The sequence below is a fragment of the Silurus meridionalis genome, chromosome 15, assembly GCF_014805685.1.
Source record: "Silurus meridionalis isolate SWU-2019-XX chromosome 15, ASM1480568v1, whole genome shotgun sequence".
In the NCBI taxonomy this organism is placed as follows: domain Eukaryota; kingdom Metazoa; phylum Chordata; class Actinopteri; order Siluriformes; family Siluridae; genus Silurus; species Silurus meridionalis.
This window is the reverse complement of record NC_060898.1, coordinates 22,112,834-22,126,919: the sequence shown is the minus strand read 5'-3', so window position 1 is coordinate 22,126,919 and position 14,086 is coordinate 22,112,834. Positions and strand designations below refer to the sequence as shown.

The window sequence follows — 14,086 nt, the reverse complement described above, 5'->3', positions numbered from 1 at the left end:
CAACAAAGACAATAATAAATATTAATGCTTTATGCAAATGTATGTTTATTATTAATGAAAAGAAACTCAACATAGAGCATGAAGACGATCAATTCTTGTAAGTGTTTTCAAATAATTGTGGTTCTTTAAATTACGTAAATAATCAGGACTTTCGTCATGTTTCCACACGGACGGTTAATGAGGTGATACCGGAATTAGTTTATTTTAAAGTAGACATTTCCAGCTTTCTATTTATATATGTATTATGTCTGTGAGGCAAATATTCAGAGATTCAGGTTGTTTAATTTGTATGTCTGTGAAGACATGTCTGCACGGGAAGAGTGCACTGAAGGTTTTAACTTCGCCTCTTATATATATATATATATATATATATATATATATATATATTTTCAAATATTGTTCTCTAATGAATGTATCCAAGCTAAACATCCACCATATAGAACACAAGCAGAGAAAAGATGATGGTGATCAGGAACATCTCTGTTCTCGGTCATGTTTACATCACTGACTGTAAGAAGTAGAAATCTGTATAAAAATGAGTGAAAGTAAAACATTGTAAAATTTATAGTAAAGTATTTGTGCTTCATTACTTCCCACCTCTGCTTTTATTTCTATACAGCTTTACACACTCGCAGCATCTGGACACTTCAGCTGAAATACTTTGCTGTGTCTCTTGTAAAACTCGCCAAATGTTCTTTACTAATTGAAGGTTTCTTTCTTGTGATCCACTTCATCCCAGAGCAGATCAAGAGGATTTAGGTGCGGTGACTGCGCAGGTCGTTCCATGATGGATATCACTCCAGACAACTCAGACAACTAAGCGGCGCATTCATTTAGAACGCTAATTCAACTGCCTGCGTGAACCACCTGAACTTTCAGCCAATCACAGTCCAGGATTTACACATGAACTTCCAGCCAACCACAGTCCACTATTCACACCTGAACTTCCAGCCAATCACAGTCCAGTATTCACCCCTGAACTTCCAGCCAATCACAGTCCAGTATTCACCCCTGAACTTCCAGCCAATCACAGTCCAGTATTCACCCCTGAACTTCCAGCCAATCACAGTCCAGTATTCACCCCTGAACTTCCAGCCAATCACAGTCCAGTATTCACCCCTGAACTTCCAGCCAATCACAGTCCAGTATTCACCCCTGAACTTCCAGCCAATCACAGTCCAGTATTCGCCCCTGAACTTCCAGCCAATCACAGTCCAGTATTCACCCCTGAACTTCCAGCCAATCACAGTCCAGTATTCACCCCTGAACCTCCAGCCAATCACAGTCCAGTATTCACCCCTGAACTTCCAGCCAATCACAGTCCAGTATTCACCCCACTAAGCTAAATGCAATAAATGTAAATATAAAATTATACAATGCTCCTGGAGCACACAGGGTTAAGGGCCTTGCTCAAGGGCCCCACAGTGGCAGCTTGAAGATACGGTGGTTTGAACCCCCGACCTTCCGATCAGAGATCCAGAGCCTTGACCACTGAAGCCCAACCTCGTCAGTGAAGCAGATGATCTGTGGAACTGGTAATGTTGAACACAAACCTGTGTGTATTCTGCGGTGAGCTTTGAGATGCGAGCTTTTGGTGTACACTTTGTTGCAGCCGTCGTAGTCGCACATGTGCACTCGTCGTCGCTTCATGTCAGGCGAGTCGGGGTCCACCTGGATGTCCACATCTGTGCTTAAGCTAAACGCAAACAGAGAGAACATGTTGATTTCAGAGGATAAATGGATGAAATTTAAAGGCGGATTGACAGAATGTGAACGGGGCCTTTGTTCCCCTTCGTCGAGTGTAAAACGTTTAACAGTTTCAGCACAACAAATATATAAAAAATGTGAAAAAGTTACAAATGCTAATCCACCGTCATGCTAACTCAGGTTGCTAGGGACGGCTGATATGGGGATCACAGATGGTTGTTATGATGTTTCTAAGAGGTTGAGATATGACCCCCAGCTGGTTGCTAGGTTGTAGCTAGACAGTTGCTAAGGAAACCAGGCTGGTTGCTAGGGTGGTCGTATAATCCGGCTGGAGAGATGTAATTTTACTTGTCTTGCATGTAGGTGAATGAAGAAAGACTCAAACTGTGTGGATTATTTGTCGGAAAACCAACATTAAGAATAGAACGGAGAAGGAGCAGGTTGTAGAATGTCAGCACAGTCAAGAAAAAAATGGATGGAAAAAATTATTGCATGTGATAATCATTACAATCTAATCAATCAGAGGAGGTCAATGTGTAAGACACCTATAAGACCCGCATGAGAGCAATAAACTACAGCAAGAACATTTTCCATAATCCATTCGATAACATTAACACCAGGAAAGTCGGGAACTGCTTGGTGGCAGTCGCTGGTTAAAGGTCGGGTTTTCGAGTGATTTTTCCTGGAATTTTGCGGTAAACAAACCATAAATAAACATTTGAACATTTTTGATAAAATGTTTGGGAACATCTGAGCGACTGACTGCTCAAAAAATATATTTTTTTTTCCCCCAATTGCTTTTTAAATTTCCATCTAATTTTAATTATCATGATTTTGTATCGTGGGAATGTTTTTTTAAAGTTGTTTATTAATTATTTAATTAATTTATTTATTTACATTTGTTTTTTATTCTGGTCACTCAATCTGTAAATACGTGTATTAAATACGGCCATGGACCGGAACGATCTCGGACCCAATACCGACCCGAGTTCATAGGGTTATTATTTGCTCGTCCCTCTCTGACCTATTCAGTGTAATGCAGCTCGAGCACCAGCAGAGGGAGCTAAAGGGTGTGAAAGTCTAAATCCCTTACAGCTGGAGTGTTTCCAGTCCAATGCTGATCTCTCCTTCCTTTTCCAACTTACCCTCCCCCTCGTTTTTTTCCCCCCCTGCCTGTGTCTTTTGCTCCCCTATTTTCCTTCCTTCCTTCCTTTTTCTCTCACTCACTCTTCCTTGTCTATCCACTTCCTCTGCCTCCCTGCATTTGAGTTTGCTCTCAATTCCCTACATTTCACCGAGTCAGTTTTCTTGGTCTAATCTTCCAGTCCTCCATTCGATCCAATTATCTCCCCTCTTTCTCTCTTTCTTCTTCTCTCCATTACTCCCTCTTTGAAAAGCATTCATAAAGAGGTGTGACGACAAACTGAGTTACGTAACCTTGTTTATACCCAGTTTGGAGAGAACCCTGCCCAGCAACACACACACACACACACACACACACACACACACACACACCCAGCTTGTAGCTCCAGAAGAGCAGAACAGTGGTGCTGCAGTTACGCAATTGTCTATTAGTGAAGCATCTATGCCACACAGAGCCGCAGAAATGCCCTTGGTTCAAATCACACACACACACACACACACACACACACACACACACACACCTGTTGTCCATGCCCTGTGTTCTGAAGGAAGCCGATCCGGACTCTGTGCCACTTTCTGCATCGCTGTCACTCTGGTACTCCACCGGGGACGCCGAGCCAGGCTTAATTCGTACTGAACACGAACACACACACACACACACACACACAGAGAGAGAAAAAGAACAAGAATTTTAGCTATTTGAACTCCACTGGACCCAAAACACACCACTAAGCAGAAATCGCTTCCAGGTGCTCACATTCTGATTAACGCTCAGCGTGATCATGAGGAAATCCTCCTTCAATCTATATGGGCAAAAGTTTGTGGACCCCTCACCAAAAGGTTGGTCTGTCCACATTTAGTCCAGATTTGCTCTTATAATAACCTCCACTCTTCTGGGAAGATGTTTCACTAGATTTTGAGTAGATTTGTGTGAGATTTATTCAGACACAAGGCTGTTAGTAAAGTCAGGTACTGATGGAGGTGAGAAAGTGAGGAGGCCTGAGGTGCAGTCAGTCAGGTGTCCCAATACTTTTGAAGAAGCCCTAAACGTTTGGGGCAAAAAATAAATTCCTAGATTTTTTATTAGTGTACAGTAGTGTTATGTTATAAATTTAAATATAAATACAGACAGACAGACAGACACAGATAGACAGACAGAAAGAGAGACAGAGACAGACAGACAGAGAGAGACAGAGACAGACAGACAGAGACAGAGACAGACAGACAGAGACAGAAACAGACAAAGAGACAGACAGACAGAGAGGCATACAGACAGACAGAGAGGCATACAGACAGACAGACAGAGAGGCAGACAGACAGACAGAGAGACAGACAGACAGACAGAGAGACAGACAGACAGACAGCTTCCCTAAAATATTTTCACATAAAATCAGCTGCTCCTGGAGTTTCTCATTCCTCTAAATGATTTATTTGATGCTGTTAAATACCTGAAATATCTCTGAATAATTGTTCTGCCCTGAACTGCACTACAGACTCTCTAGAGTTCGATAAGTTTGACGTTTTTGCCTCGAGTTCACCTTTAAACAAGTACAGCGAGACGGATCGCCGGGTATTTTTCCCCCAATTATTCAAGACAAACAATACAGTTTCCAGAAGAACACCAAGCCGTTCCCCTCCCTGCGTCTTGCTCGGAATTGGTGAGAATTTCTCGTTAAACTTGGGCGTGGCTGTGGTATGCAGGCTGCTCTTTGGGCGCACCCAGAAAAGATGGAAGGATGGAGAGATTGTAAATTAACCGCATACGCCCATTAAAAATAGGTGTGGCCGAGCAGGATGTGGGGGTGGATCTCTCGGTCTTTGGGGCAAATATCAACCGCCTGTTGGGAGAACAGGACGGGACGGGGCAGGAGATCTCCAGTCGCACAGGTTTGATGCAGAGACAGAGAGGGAATTGTGTTTGGACTGGAAAAAAGTTCTCTGATTGCATCCCAATATTATTGCAATTAAGTTTGTGTGTGTCGACTTCTATAAGCCACCGTATATATAAAAAAAAACCCATCCAGAATTCCCCAGGACCAGTGTTCATGTTCAACCCTTTACATTTTACACCCTGCGCACTACAATTCACCCTCTGCACCATTAATGTGCTATTTTCACTTTCATTTCCATTCTTTGTCTTCATTTTTATCACAAGGCTCATTTCCTTTTGGGCCATTTGAAGAGTGAAGTGAAGTCAAAAGGGCAACAAGAAGAAAAAAGACTTGAGAGGAACAAACCCTTGCGGGATTAGAAAAGAAAAAAAAAGGGGAAATCATGCCTACTCCGAAGACAAGACAGTTCAACTCACTGACTGTCCACCTGATCAGAGAGACAAGAGGAGAACCAGCAGGGTGGGTCGAGCTTCCAGGAGGTCAATAGCAACTCGAATCATCAGTCATCAATCCACGAGAGCAGTGGATCACATCCGATTCCTCTCCTGTCGGTCAGGAACGTGAAGGAGCACAGAATGACTCAAACTATAATGTTTCCACTCAGAAAAACTGTTCCTCACTTAATGTTTTCTGTTTTCCGCACCATTCCTCTGAAAATTTTTAAAGATCAGCATTTTTCTTTTAATTCTACATTTTTATTTTAATACACACGTGTGTATTTCCACAATCATCGTTCAGCTCATCCTCAAACTTCCACACACACATACACACACACTATACAGAGCATGAAGATCTGCTTTCCATGGGTTGGAGTGGAAGATCTCCTGCTATAGAGCTATAAACCCTCTTGAACACCTGGAACGTGATGTTCGGAAAGCACATACAAAATACTTGGTGAGGTGTCCACAAACTTTTAGGCACATCGTGTATATGACCATCAATTCCTGAAATTCCGATTTCTCCTCAGATTTTAGTTTGGGAATCAGTTCACTCAGTTATCTTCGGGTTTCTCGAGTCTGGAGTCCGGGGTCCTTGGATGGCAGGAGGAAGTGCTAAAGCGATGTAAACGCTAAAAAGCCGCTTGGCTCGAAAAACTTCATTAGTTTTATCGAATTACTTTTATCGAATACTGTAATAAAAGAATCAACAAGCAAGAGGCAACGTGGACACTGGTGCTGCGAGGACATGCGGAGATGCTTCAGGTTCAGGGTCCAAGACTCCAAGACTCCAAGACTCCAAGACTCCAAGGCTCCAAGAGAAGAGAAGAGAGAGAGAGAGAGAGAGAGAAGAGAAGAGAGAGAGAAGAGAGAGAGAAGAGAGAAGAGAAGAGAAAAATTGAGAGAAAAGAAGAGAAAAGAAGAAACTCGCGAAGAGAAGAGACTCAAGAATAGAGAAGAGAAGAGAAGAGAAGAGACAAGAATAGAGAAGAGAAGAGAAGAGAAGAGAAGAGAAGAGAAGAGAAGAGACTCGCGAAGAGAAGACTGGAAGAGAAGAGACTCGAGAAGAGAAGAGAAGACTCGAAAAGAGACTCGAGAAGAGAAGACTCGAGAAGAGAAAAGAACTCGAAGCTCGATCGTTAGGTTTGATTCGGTATCACTGGTTTCCTCCTCTAGGTTACTCTAAACTCGGAGTGTATCTCCTGGAAGGGCTTCAAATTAACTGCAAAACTGATTGATGGAAGGATGGATTGATGGACAGGTAATGCCTGTGCACATGGTATGGTTAGAAAGAAATCTGATCATCGATCAGCTCAGGTGGACGCAGAGTTCATCAGATCTCCCTCAGGTTCCTGCGCAGGACGTGAACACTGCGCTACCCGACACCACAGCAACTGAATCCCGTGATAAATAAAACAGTAGCGAAAGAGAAGAGAAGCCAGAAGGCGTGTCCTCACCTGAGCCTTCGGAGCGGCCGTCGGTGCCGATGAGGGGGACGGTGATGGCGGTGGCGGGAACCCCGTCAGCAGGCATGGCCGTGTAGACCACGGGAAGCGACTGCACCACCACGGGGATGGTCTGGAGTTGGCCCACCTTTCCTGTGACATTCATCGAGGGAATGGTGTGGATGACGTGTAGGATCTGCTGCCCTCCGACGCCCTGCGAAGACGCCAGGATGGAGCCCGGGGATGCCAGGACGGCCGGGAGGGTGGCGCTGGTGCCGATGCTGCCCATCGCCGGGGCAGGGTTGACCGGCGTGATGGCAGGGGTGACGGTGATGGGTAGCGAGGGGCGGGGCTTGTTGAGCGACAGATCCACGGGTTCAGTCTGGTCGACGTCAGCTAGGTGGGTGCTAATGATGCAGAGAGGAGGGGGGGAGGACTTCAGCTTCAGGTCCGTCGGCTCCGGGCAGTCATCCTCAGGCTCCTGCTTCTACAGAGAGAAAGAGAGAGAGAGAGAGGGGTCAGGGTTTTTTTTTTTAAGTTATTTTTTTTTAAAAGTGTAAAAAGAGGAAAACAGAAAGAAAAAGCAGAACAGAAATAGGACAGAAAAAGCAGAAGAAGAAGAAGAAGAAGAAGCAATTGGTGAGAAAGATAACAGACAGACACTGTAGAGCAAAAGAAAGACAACAAGAGCAGGAGGGAGCTGAGAAAGACAAGGAATAAGAGATAAAAAAACAGAAGAGACTTTAGAGAAAGATTTGAGAAGAGAAAAGACTCTAAAGGAGAAGAGAAGAGAAAAGAAGAGATGAGACAAGAGAAGAGAAGAGACAAGACAAGACACAAGACATGACAAGACACAAGACATGACAAGAGAAGAGAAAAGGAAGAGAGTAGAAGAGATGAGACAAGATATAGAGAATGAGAGATGAATAGTTGTCCTAATGGGGCCTCAACAGAGGATCAGGGCTGGACCCTGGCACGCACACACACACACACACACACACACACACACACACACACACACACACACACACACACACACACACACACACACACACACACACACACACACACACCAGGATACTATAGTTTTTCAGTGTTTACAGAGGAAACAGAGTTGAAGCTCTCGAGATCTTTATAAAATCAACAAAACACAAAGAATATAAAAATGATAGCATTTGTGTGCCAGTGGTTTGGGAGAAGAACTCATGCACATCTGGTGTCTCCGGAGTGACAGTAAAAAGTGTGAGCCGCAAACAGCAAACTCCAGGGCGAGACGGTGAAACCCAGTAAGAAAGAATTCGATCCGTTTAATTCCCCTGTAAATAAAGAGGGCGCGAGGTCGAGGCTCGGTGCCAGGAGGGAACAAGACGATACAAACACGACGCCCGTGCATGTGGGCACAGAGACGAAGAGAATTTATTAAAAAAAAAAAAAAAAAAAAAGCGTGGGTGGGTGGGAAAGGCCTCTGGTTACCATGGAAACTGGGAGGTATCAGCTGAGTCATTTTTCCGCCTTTTGCTCCCTCGTTCCCGCCTTCCCTTTCATTATTTCTTTTTAATTAGCTGTGTTTCTCCACCCTGCCACCGCAAACACTTTCGGTCTCCACCCTTCCTCCACTGGACTCCACCTTCCGCTCCGGCCTCCTGCCTCGAGTCAGGGTGAGAGAAGACCTTGTTATCGGATTTCGATAGCTGTCGTGGCGTCGCGAGATGAGCTGATATGAGTGCGAGATAAGATAAAACTCGAAGATCTTGGATGGGTTGGGGTGGAGGTAAGGGCGGGGGTGGGGCTAAAATATCAGATGCCATGATGGCACCTGAAAGAAAGCGTGGTACAGCAAACACTGCTTTAAAGCTCGATGCAATTACGCTCTCATCCAGCGGTGAGTCAACACACATCCGGGCTGGCGAGAGAAAAGAGAGCGAAGTTCTCACTCTGAAGCCAAGCTCATAATCTGGACTGCACTGCAGCGTGAAAAAGAGAAAGATGAAGGAGGACAGTAAAAGGGAGAGGAAAGGGGGAAAGTGGGAAACCTTCATACTTCATCAACTGCCAACTTCTTTCAGCACTTCTGTACATATGCTGTGATTTTTCCCTCTGGGAGGAATAAAGTGATCCATCTATCCATCCATCCATAGATACATCCATCCATTTATTAATCCATCCATCTGTCTATCTACCCATCCATCTATTAATCCATCTATTTATTAATTCATCCATCCGTCTATCCATCCATCCATTTATTAATCAATCCATCTATCCATCTATCTATCTATCTATCTATCTATCTATCTATCTATTAATCCATTCATCCTTCTATTAATCCATCCATCCATCTATCCATCCATTAATCCATCCATCCATTTATTAATCCATCCATCCAACTATCGATTTGTACTTTTGTGAAAAGAAAAACTTGAAACCTAACAAGTGTAAAACTGTAGATCATGAAATCAGAACCCTGATAAGGGCTTGGTGATGTAACCAAATACTGGATATCGTGATAAACAATTTTAACGATACACTTTCCTATCATAGCGTAGTAAGAGCCAGACAATATACTGTGATGTTTAACTGTGTTCTCCAGTGCTTTATAAACTAATATCTACACACACTATATGCACAAGTGGATTTTACTGGACTTTCCAGCTACATGTGGTTTTCCCTCAAACTGTTATCAAGTGAATAGGACATCCCCCTGTGCACAAATCCAGCTCCATGAAGATCTGCTTTCCTTGGGTTGGAGTGGAAGATCTTCTCCAAACTCTACTGAACATCTTTAGGATGAATGTGTCCACAAACATTTGTCCATATAGTGCATCACAATAATATGATCACGATGGGGCGTGTCCTATTTACCCAACAGTATGTAAAAAAACGAATTCCATCAAAGAACTAGTGTTAATCGTCTTCACACTGCCCTCACATTAAGGTCACGACCCCTGGGGTGTGTGTGTGTGTGTGTGTGTGTGTGTGTGTGTCTATCCCAATAGATAGATCATACTGATACTGATACACTCACCCATTTTTTCTGCTTCTAACACGTCAATTTTGAGGACAAAATGTCACTTGATGTCTAATAAATCAATCCACCCACTAACAGGTGCCATGATGAAGAGATCATCAGTGTTCTTCACTTCACCACTCGTAATGTTATAATGTATGAATGGGGAGAAACCGTTTCTTCCTTATGAATGTATGAATTTATTTCCCATTTGTATTTACAACATTATCATAATGGGCTGTATATTAACTGAACCCCAATATAACCAAACTGGTATGATTATTAATCATTTATAAAAAATTCCACATCCAATTTTTAGGGGAAATCATTTCCAAGTCTGATCCTCCCTAGCTACAAAACATTCAAAGCTTTTGTGAGCTATTATCTGATTAATCAGGGACAACGCGATTCATCCTGAAGGAGTTCAATAGGGTTGCAGGAGATCTTCCGCATGCAAAGCAGATCTTCATGAAGCAGGTTTGGGTCTCCTAGTTCAAGTGAAGGGAAAATTTCATTCTACAGCATCCATAAACGTTTGTGTGTCCGACTTTGCGTTGCTTGGGAAAGAACCAAAAATAAATAAATTGTAGATACGTATATACGCGTTAATAATGATTCATTTATTTGCCCAAATTTCCTGCTTGACTCGTCCCACTGAATTCCATGGGCGAGAATAAATAGTTTCCCGTCTCGAAGCCAAAACAACAAGAACGCTGCATTCATTCATCGAAAAAAAAAACATCCTGCTCCAATTCCAAGCCAGTTGTTGGTGAAACTTGTGAAAAACGTAGCCGTGTGAAGGTAGCGTAGACGTGTGCTCTGGCGTGGGAGTGCAGGGGGGTGGGGGGTGCGAGGTGGGCTACGAGTCTGTTTGCCATGTGATGTGCCAGAGTGTGAGGAGAGATATGGATGATAAACTGGAGGAGGCGGGGATGGATGAAGGGAGCGGCTGCTGGGAGAGATTATTAATGCCAGACAGAGGCTCAGAGAGGGAGTGGTACTTGGCCGCACCCTTTAACAACTAGACGAGCAGCCGAGACGTCGAGTAACTGCAGCTTTATCACGCTGCAGCAGCTCGATCGCAGTCGATCTACTCAATCTTTTCTATCCTGGCTCAGGAGGCATCAGATCCTGTACCAAACGCTGATCAGAGGAACAGCAAACAAGCCACCGTCCAGTTATTTCACCAGTATATAAAGTAATTTAAACCAACTGAACACATTTACAAGCCACAGAAACCTTTAAAATGATAATACTTTATAGCAGTCCAAATCTTTGTACACAATAGATTTTTATAGGATTAAACTACAATATGAAAAAGTTTTAAGAGTATATATATATATATATATATATATATATATATATGTGTAATGCTAATAGGTTATAAATCTTTAAACTACCAACGTTTATCACTACCTCCTACTAATACTAATATATAAAGACTACTGCAAACATTAATATTAGGCTATAATCTAACCAACTCCATGCAGAAATTACTACAAACAACTTTTAGATGATAATCTACAAGAGCTACTAATCTACAAGTTATTTCGATCACTTTTAAAGTAAACTATACACTATTATAGGCACTACACAACATTCTACAAAATCTTACAGGGTTTCTGTAGATTTCACAGAGTCAAATTTATTACTTTTCAAGAACTTTTTAAGACTATTAACAATGAAAGTTATGGACTTTATCACGACATCAAATACACACACAAATACATTGTTAGCAACTGACCGTAACCCCGCCCTAAATTACTATTTTTTAAGCCATGTATCACTAAACTTTAAATGAAAACCAAAATCTGTGTTTGTGGTCCAATCCAGTAGAGATTTGAGACAACCGTTTGGCTGTTGGTCTCATTTGTAGTCGTGAGACAGGGAATTATTTTTGGACCAGCGAAATGACTGCGACACCACAGAAACTAACAAACAAAACATTCTAAAGTGTTAAAAGGGGAATGTCAATGAGCATCAGAGCATTAGCGTTTTATAGACATTAGCAAATTAAGACGTTTAAAATTATTTTAAGACCTAGAACAGGGAATTTAAGACTTTTTAAAGCCTAAAATTTTGACTTTTATTACTATAAGATTCCAACATTTTTATTATACTACTACATTTTTTATAAGCATTAGCATTATCATGAACATTACCTTTTAGATTCTTATTATTCACAAATGTCAAAAACATGGAACAGTGGAGAACCTTCCCAGGAGTGGCCGTCCGACCAAAATTACCCCAAGAGCACAGCGAGGACTCATCCAAGAGGTCACAAAAGACCCCACAACAACATCCAAAGAACAACAGGCCTCACTTGCCTCAGTGAAGGTCAGTGTTCATGACTCCATCATGAGAAAGAGACTGGGCAGAAATGGTCTGCATGGCAGAGTTCCAAGATGAAAACCGTTGCTGAGCAAAAAGAACAAAGACTCATCTCAGTTTTGCCAGAAAACATCTTGATGATCCCCAAGACTTTTGGGAAAATACTCTGTGGACTGACGAGATAATCGTTGAATTTTTTGGAAGGTGTGTGTCCCATTACATCTGGCGTAAAGTAACACCGCATTTCAGAAAAAGAACATCATACCAACAGTAAAATATGGTGGTGGTAGTGTGATGGTCTATGGCTGTTTTGCTGCTTCAGGACCTTGAAGACTTGCTGTGATAAATGGAACCATAAATTCAGCTGTTTACCAAAAAATCCTAAAGGAGAATATCCGTCCATCTGTTCGTGACCTCAAGCTGAAGCGAACTTGGTTTCTGCAGCAGGACAATGATCCAAAACACACCAGCAAGTCCACCTCTAGATGAGTAAAGAAAAACTAAATGAAGACTTTGGAGTGGCCTAGTCAAAGTCCTGACCTGAATCCTATTGAGATGCTGTGGCATGACCTTAAAAAAGTGGTTCATGCTCGAAAATCCTCCAATGTGGCTGAATTACAACAATTCTGCATAGATGAGTGAAGCAAAATTCCTCCACAGCGCTGAAACAGACTCAAGTTATCGCAAGCGCTTGATTGCAGTTGTTGCTGCTAAGGGCAGCCCAACCAGTTATTAGGTTTAGGGGCAAACACTTTCACACAGGGCCATGTAGTTCTGGATTTAATTTTCCCTCAATAATAAAAACAAAAAAAAAAAATTAAAACTGCATGTTGTGTTCACTTGTGTTATCTTTTAGTAATATTTAAATCAGTTTGATGATCTGAAACATTCAAGTGTGACAAACATGCAAAAAAAAAAAAGAAATCAGGAAGGGGGCCAACACTTTTCAACATATATATATATATATATATATATGAAAGTAGACCCACTTTGACTTGTGTTTTTTTTATATCAGCACAATTATTTGGTCAATTCAGGCCTGAATAAAATAAACACAACTTCATATGAACACATGACATATTTCACTCTGTGGGAAAAAAAAAGTCACAATGGAAAAGCCATGTGTGAAGAACCAAGTGCTAATCCTCACCTCTTCCATAGGAATTAAGAGGGTAAGGAGCAGCCAGGTGCTGCTAATCAAATGAACTTGATTAACACCGTTCTAAAAGCCCAAGTTTTAGCTGGTCTGGAGATTTTAGGTGTGTTAACACAACACCAAGGATTAAAGTATCAGCAATGCAAATGTTGCTGTTCATCGATCTGGAAAGGGTTATAAGGCCATTTACAAACAATTGAAAGTTCATCATACCACAGTGAGTGATTAGTCACAAGTGGAAAACATTCTAGACAGTTGACAATTTTCCCAGGAGGGGATGTCCCAGCAAATTCACCCCAAGGTCAGACCATGCAATGCTCAGAGTAATTGCAAAATAAATAAAAATTAAAAAAAAATTATATCCATTAATCTAGCCATTTATCTGACAACTAAAGCTAGGCCAAAAAAGGTTCATGCAACAGGACAATGACCAGCAAATCAATTCAGCAGAATGGATAATAAAGTACAGAACCTGAAGGTGAAATGCTGTTGCAGGACCTTAAGAGAGCTGTGCATAAACAAATGCCCGCAATTCTTAATGAACTGAAGCAACGCTGTAATCATACGTGTGCCAAAATTCCTCCACAATAATGAAAATCTTACAGATTACAGATTACCTTCAAGCTATTGCTTTTAAAGGTGGTTCTACAAGCTAAGGTGGACTTATGACAGGGTGGAACATGTTATGTGTGTTTATCTACAGTTGGATTTATCTCATTCTGAGACCTGATAAGTACCAGATCATTTTGTCCTAATATGCAAAACAATACAATTCCCAGTAGGTGTACTTTCATTTTTACACGACTGTATATAGGCACAGACACATACGTGTTTGCTAGCGGCCGACCGATTAATTGGTTTTGCTGGAACTAACGCCGGTCTTTTTTAAAATCATTTTGGACTTGTTTTTTTTATTTACTGGAATGTTACTCTTATATTTTCCTCAATACTTATTAATATAATGAATATAT

The 14,086-nt window shown here is 41.8% G+C and overlaps 1 protein-coding gene across 6 annotated transcripts in view; it reads right to left on the bottom strand.

Moving 5' to 3' along the window:
* The window catches only part of klf8 (Kruppel-like factor 8), a 39,656-nt gene that overhangs the window by 4,393 nt on the left and 21,177 nt on the right, over positions 1 to 14,086 (bottom strand). For all 6 annotated transcript variants that reach the window (XM_046868745.1, XM_046868744.1, XM_046868746.1 and 3 more), the window contains exons 3-5: positions 6,637 to 7,111; positions 3,372 to 3,483; positions 1,554 to 1,696 (exon numbers count right to left, since the gene is read on the bottom strand). In XM_046868745.1, coding sequence (XP_046724701.1) covers positions 1,554 to 1,696; positions 3,372 to 3,483; positions 6,637 to 7,111 — 730 coding nt within the window. The remainder of the gene's footprint in view (positions 1 to 1,553; positions 1,697 to 3,371; positions 3,484 to 6,636; positions 7,112 to 14,086) is intronic.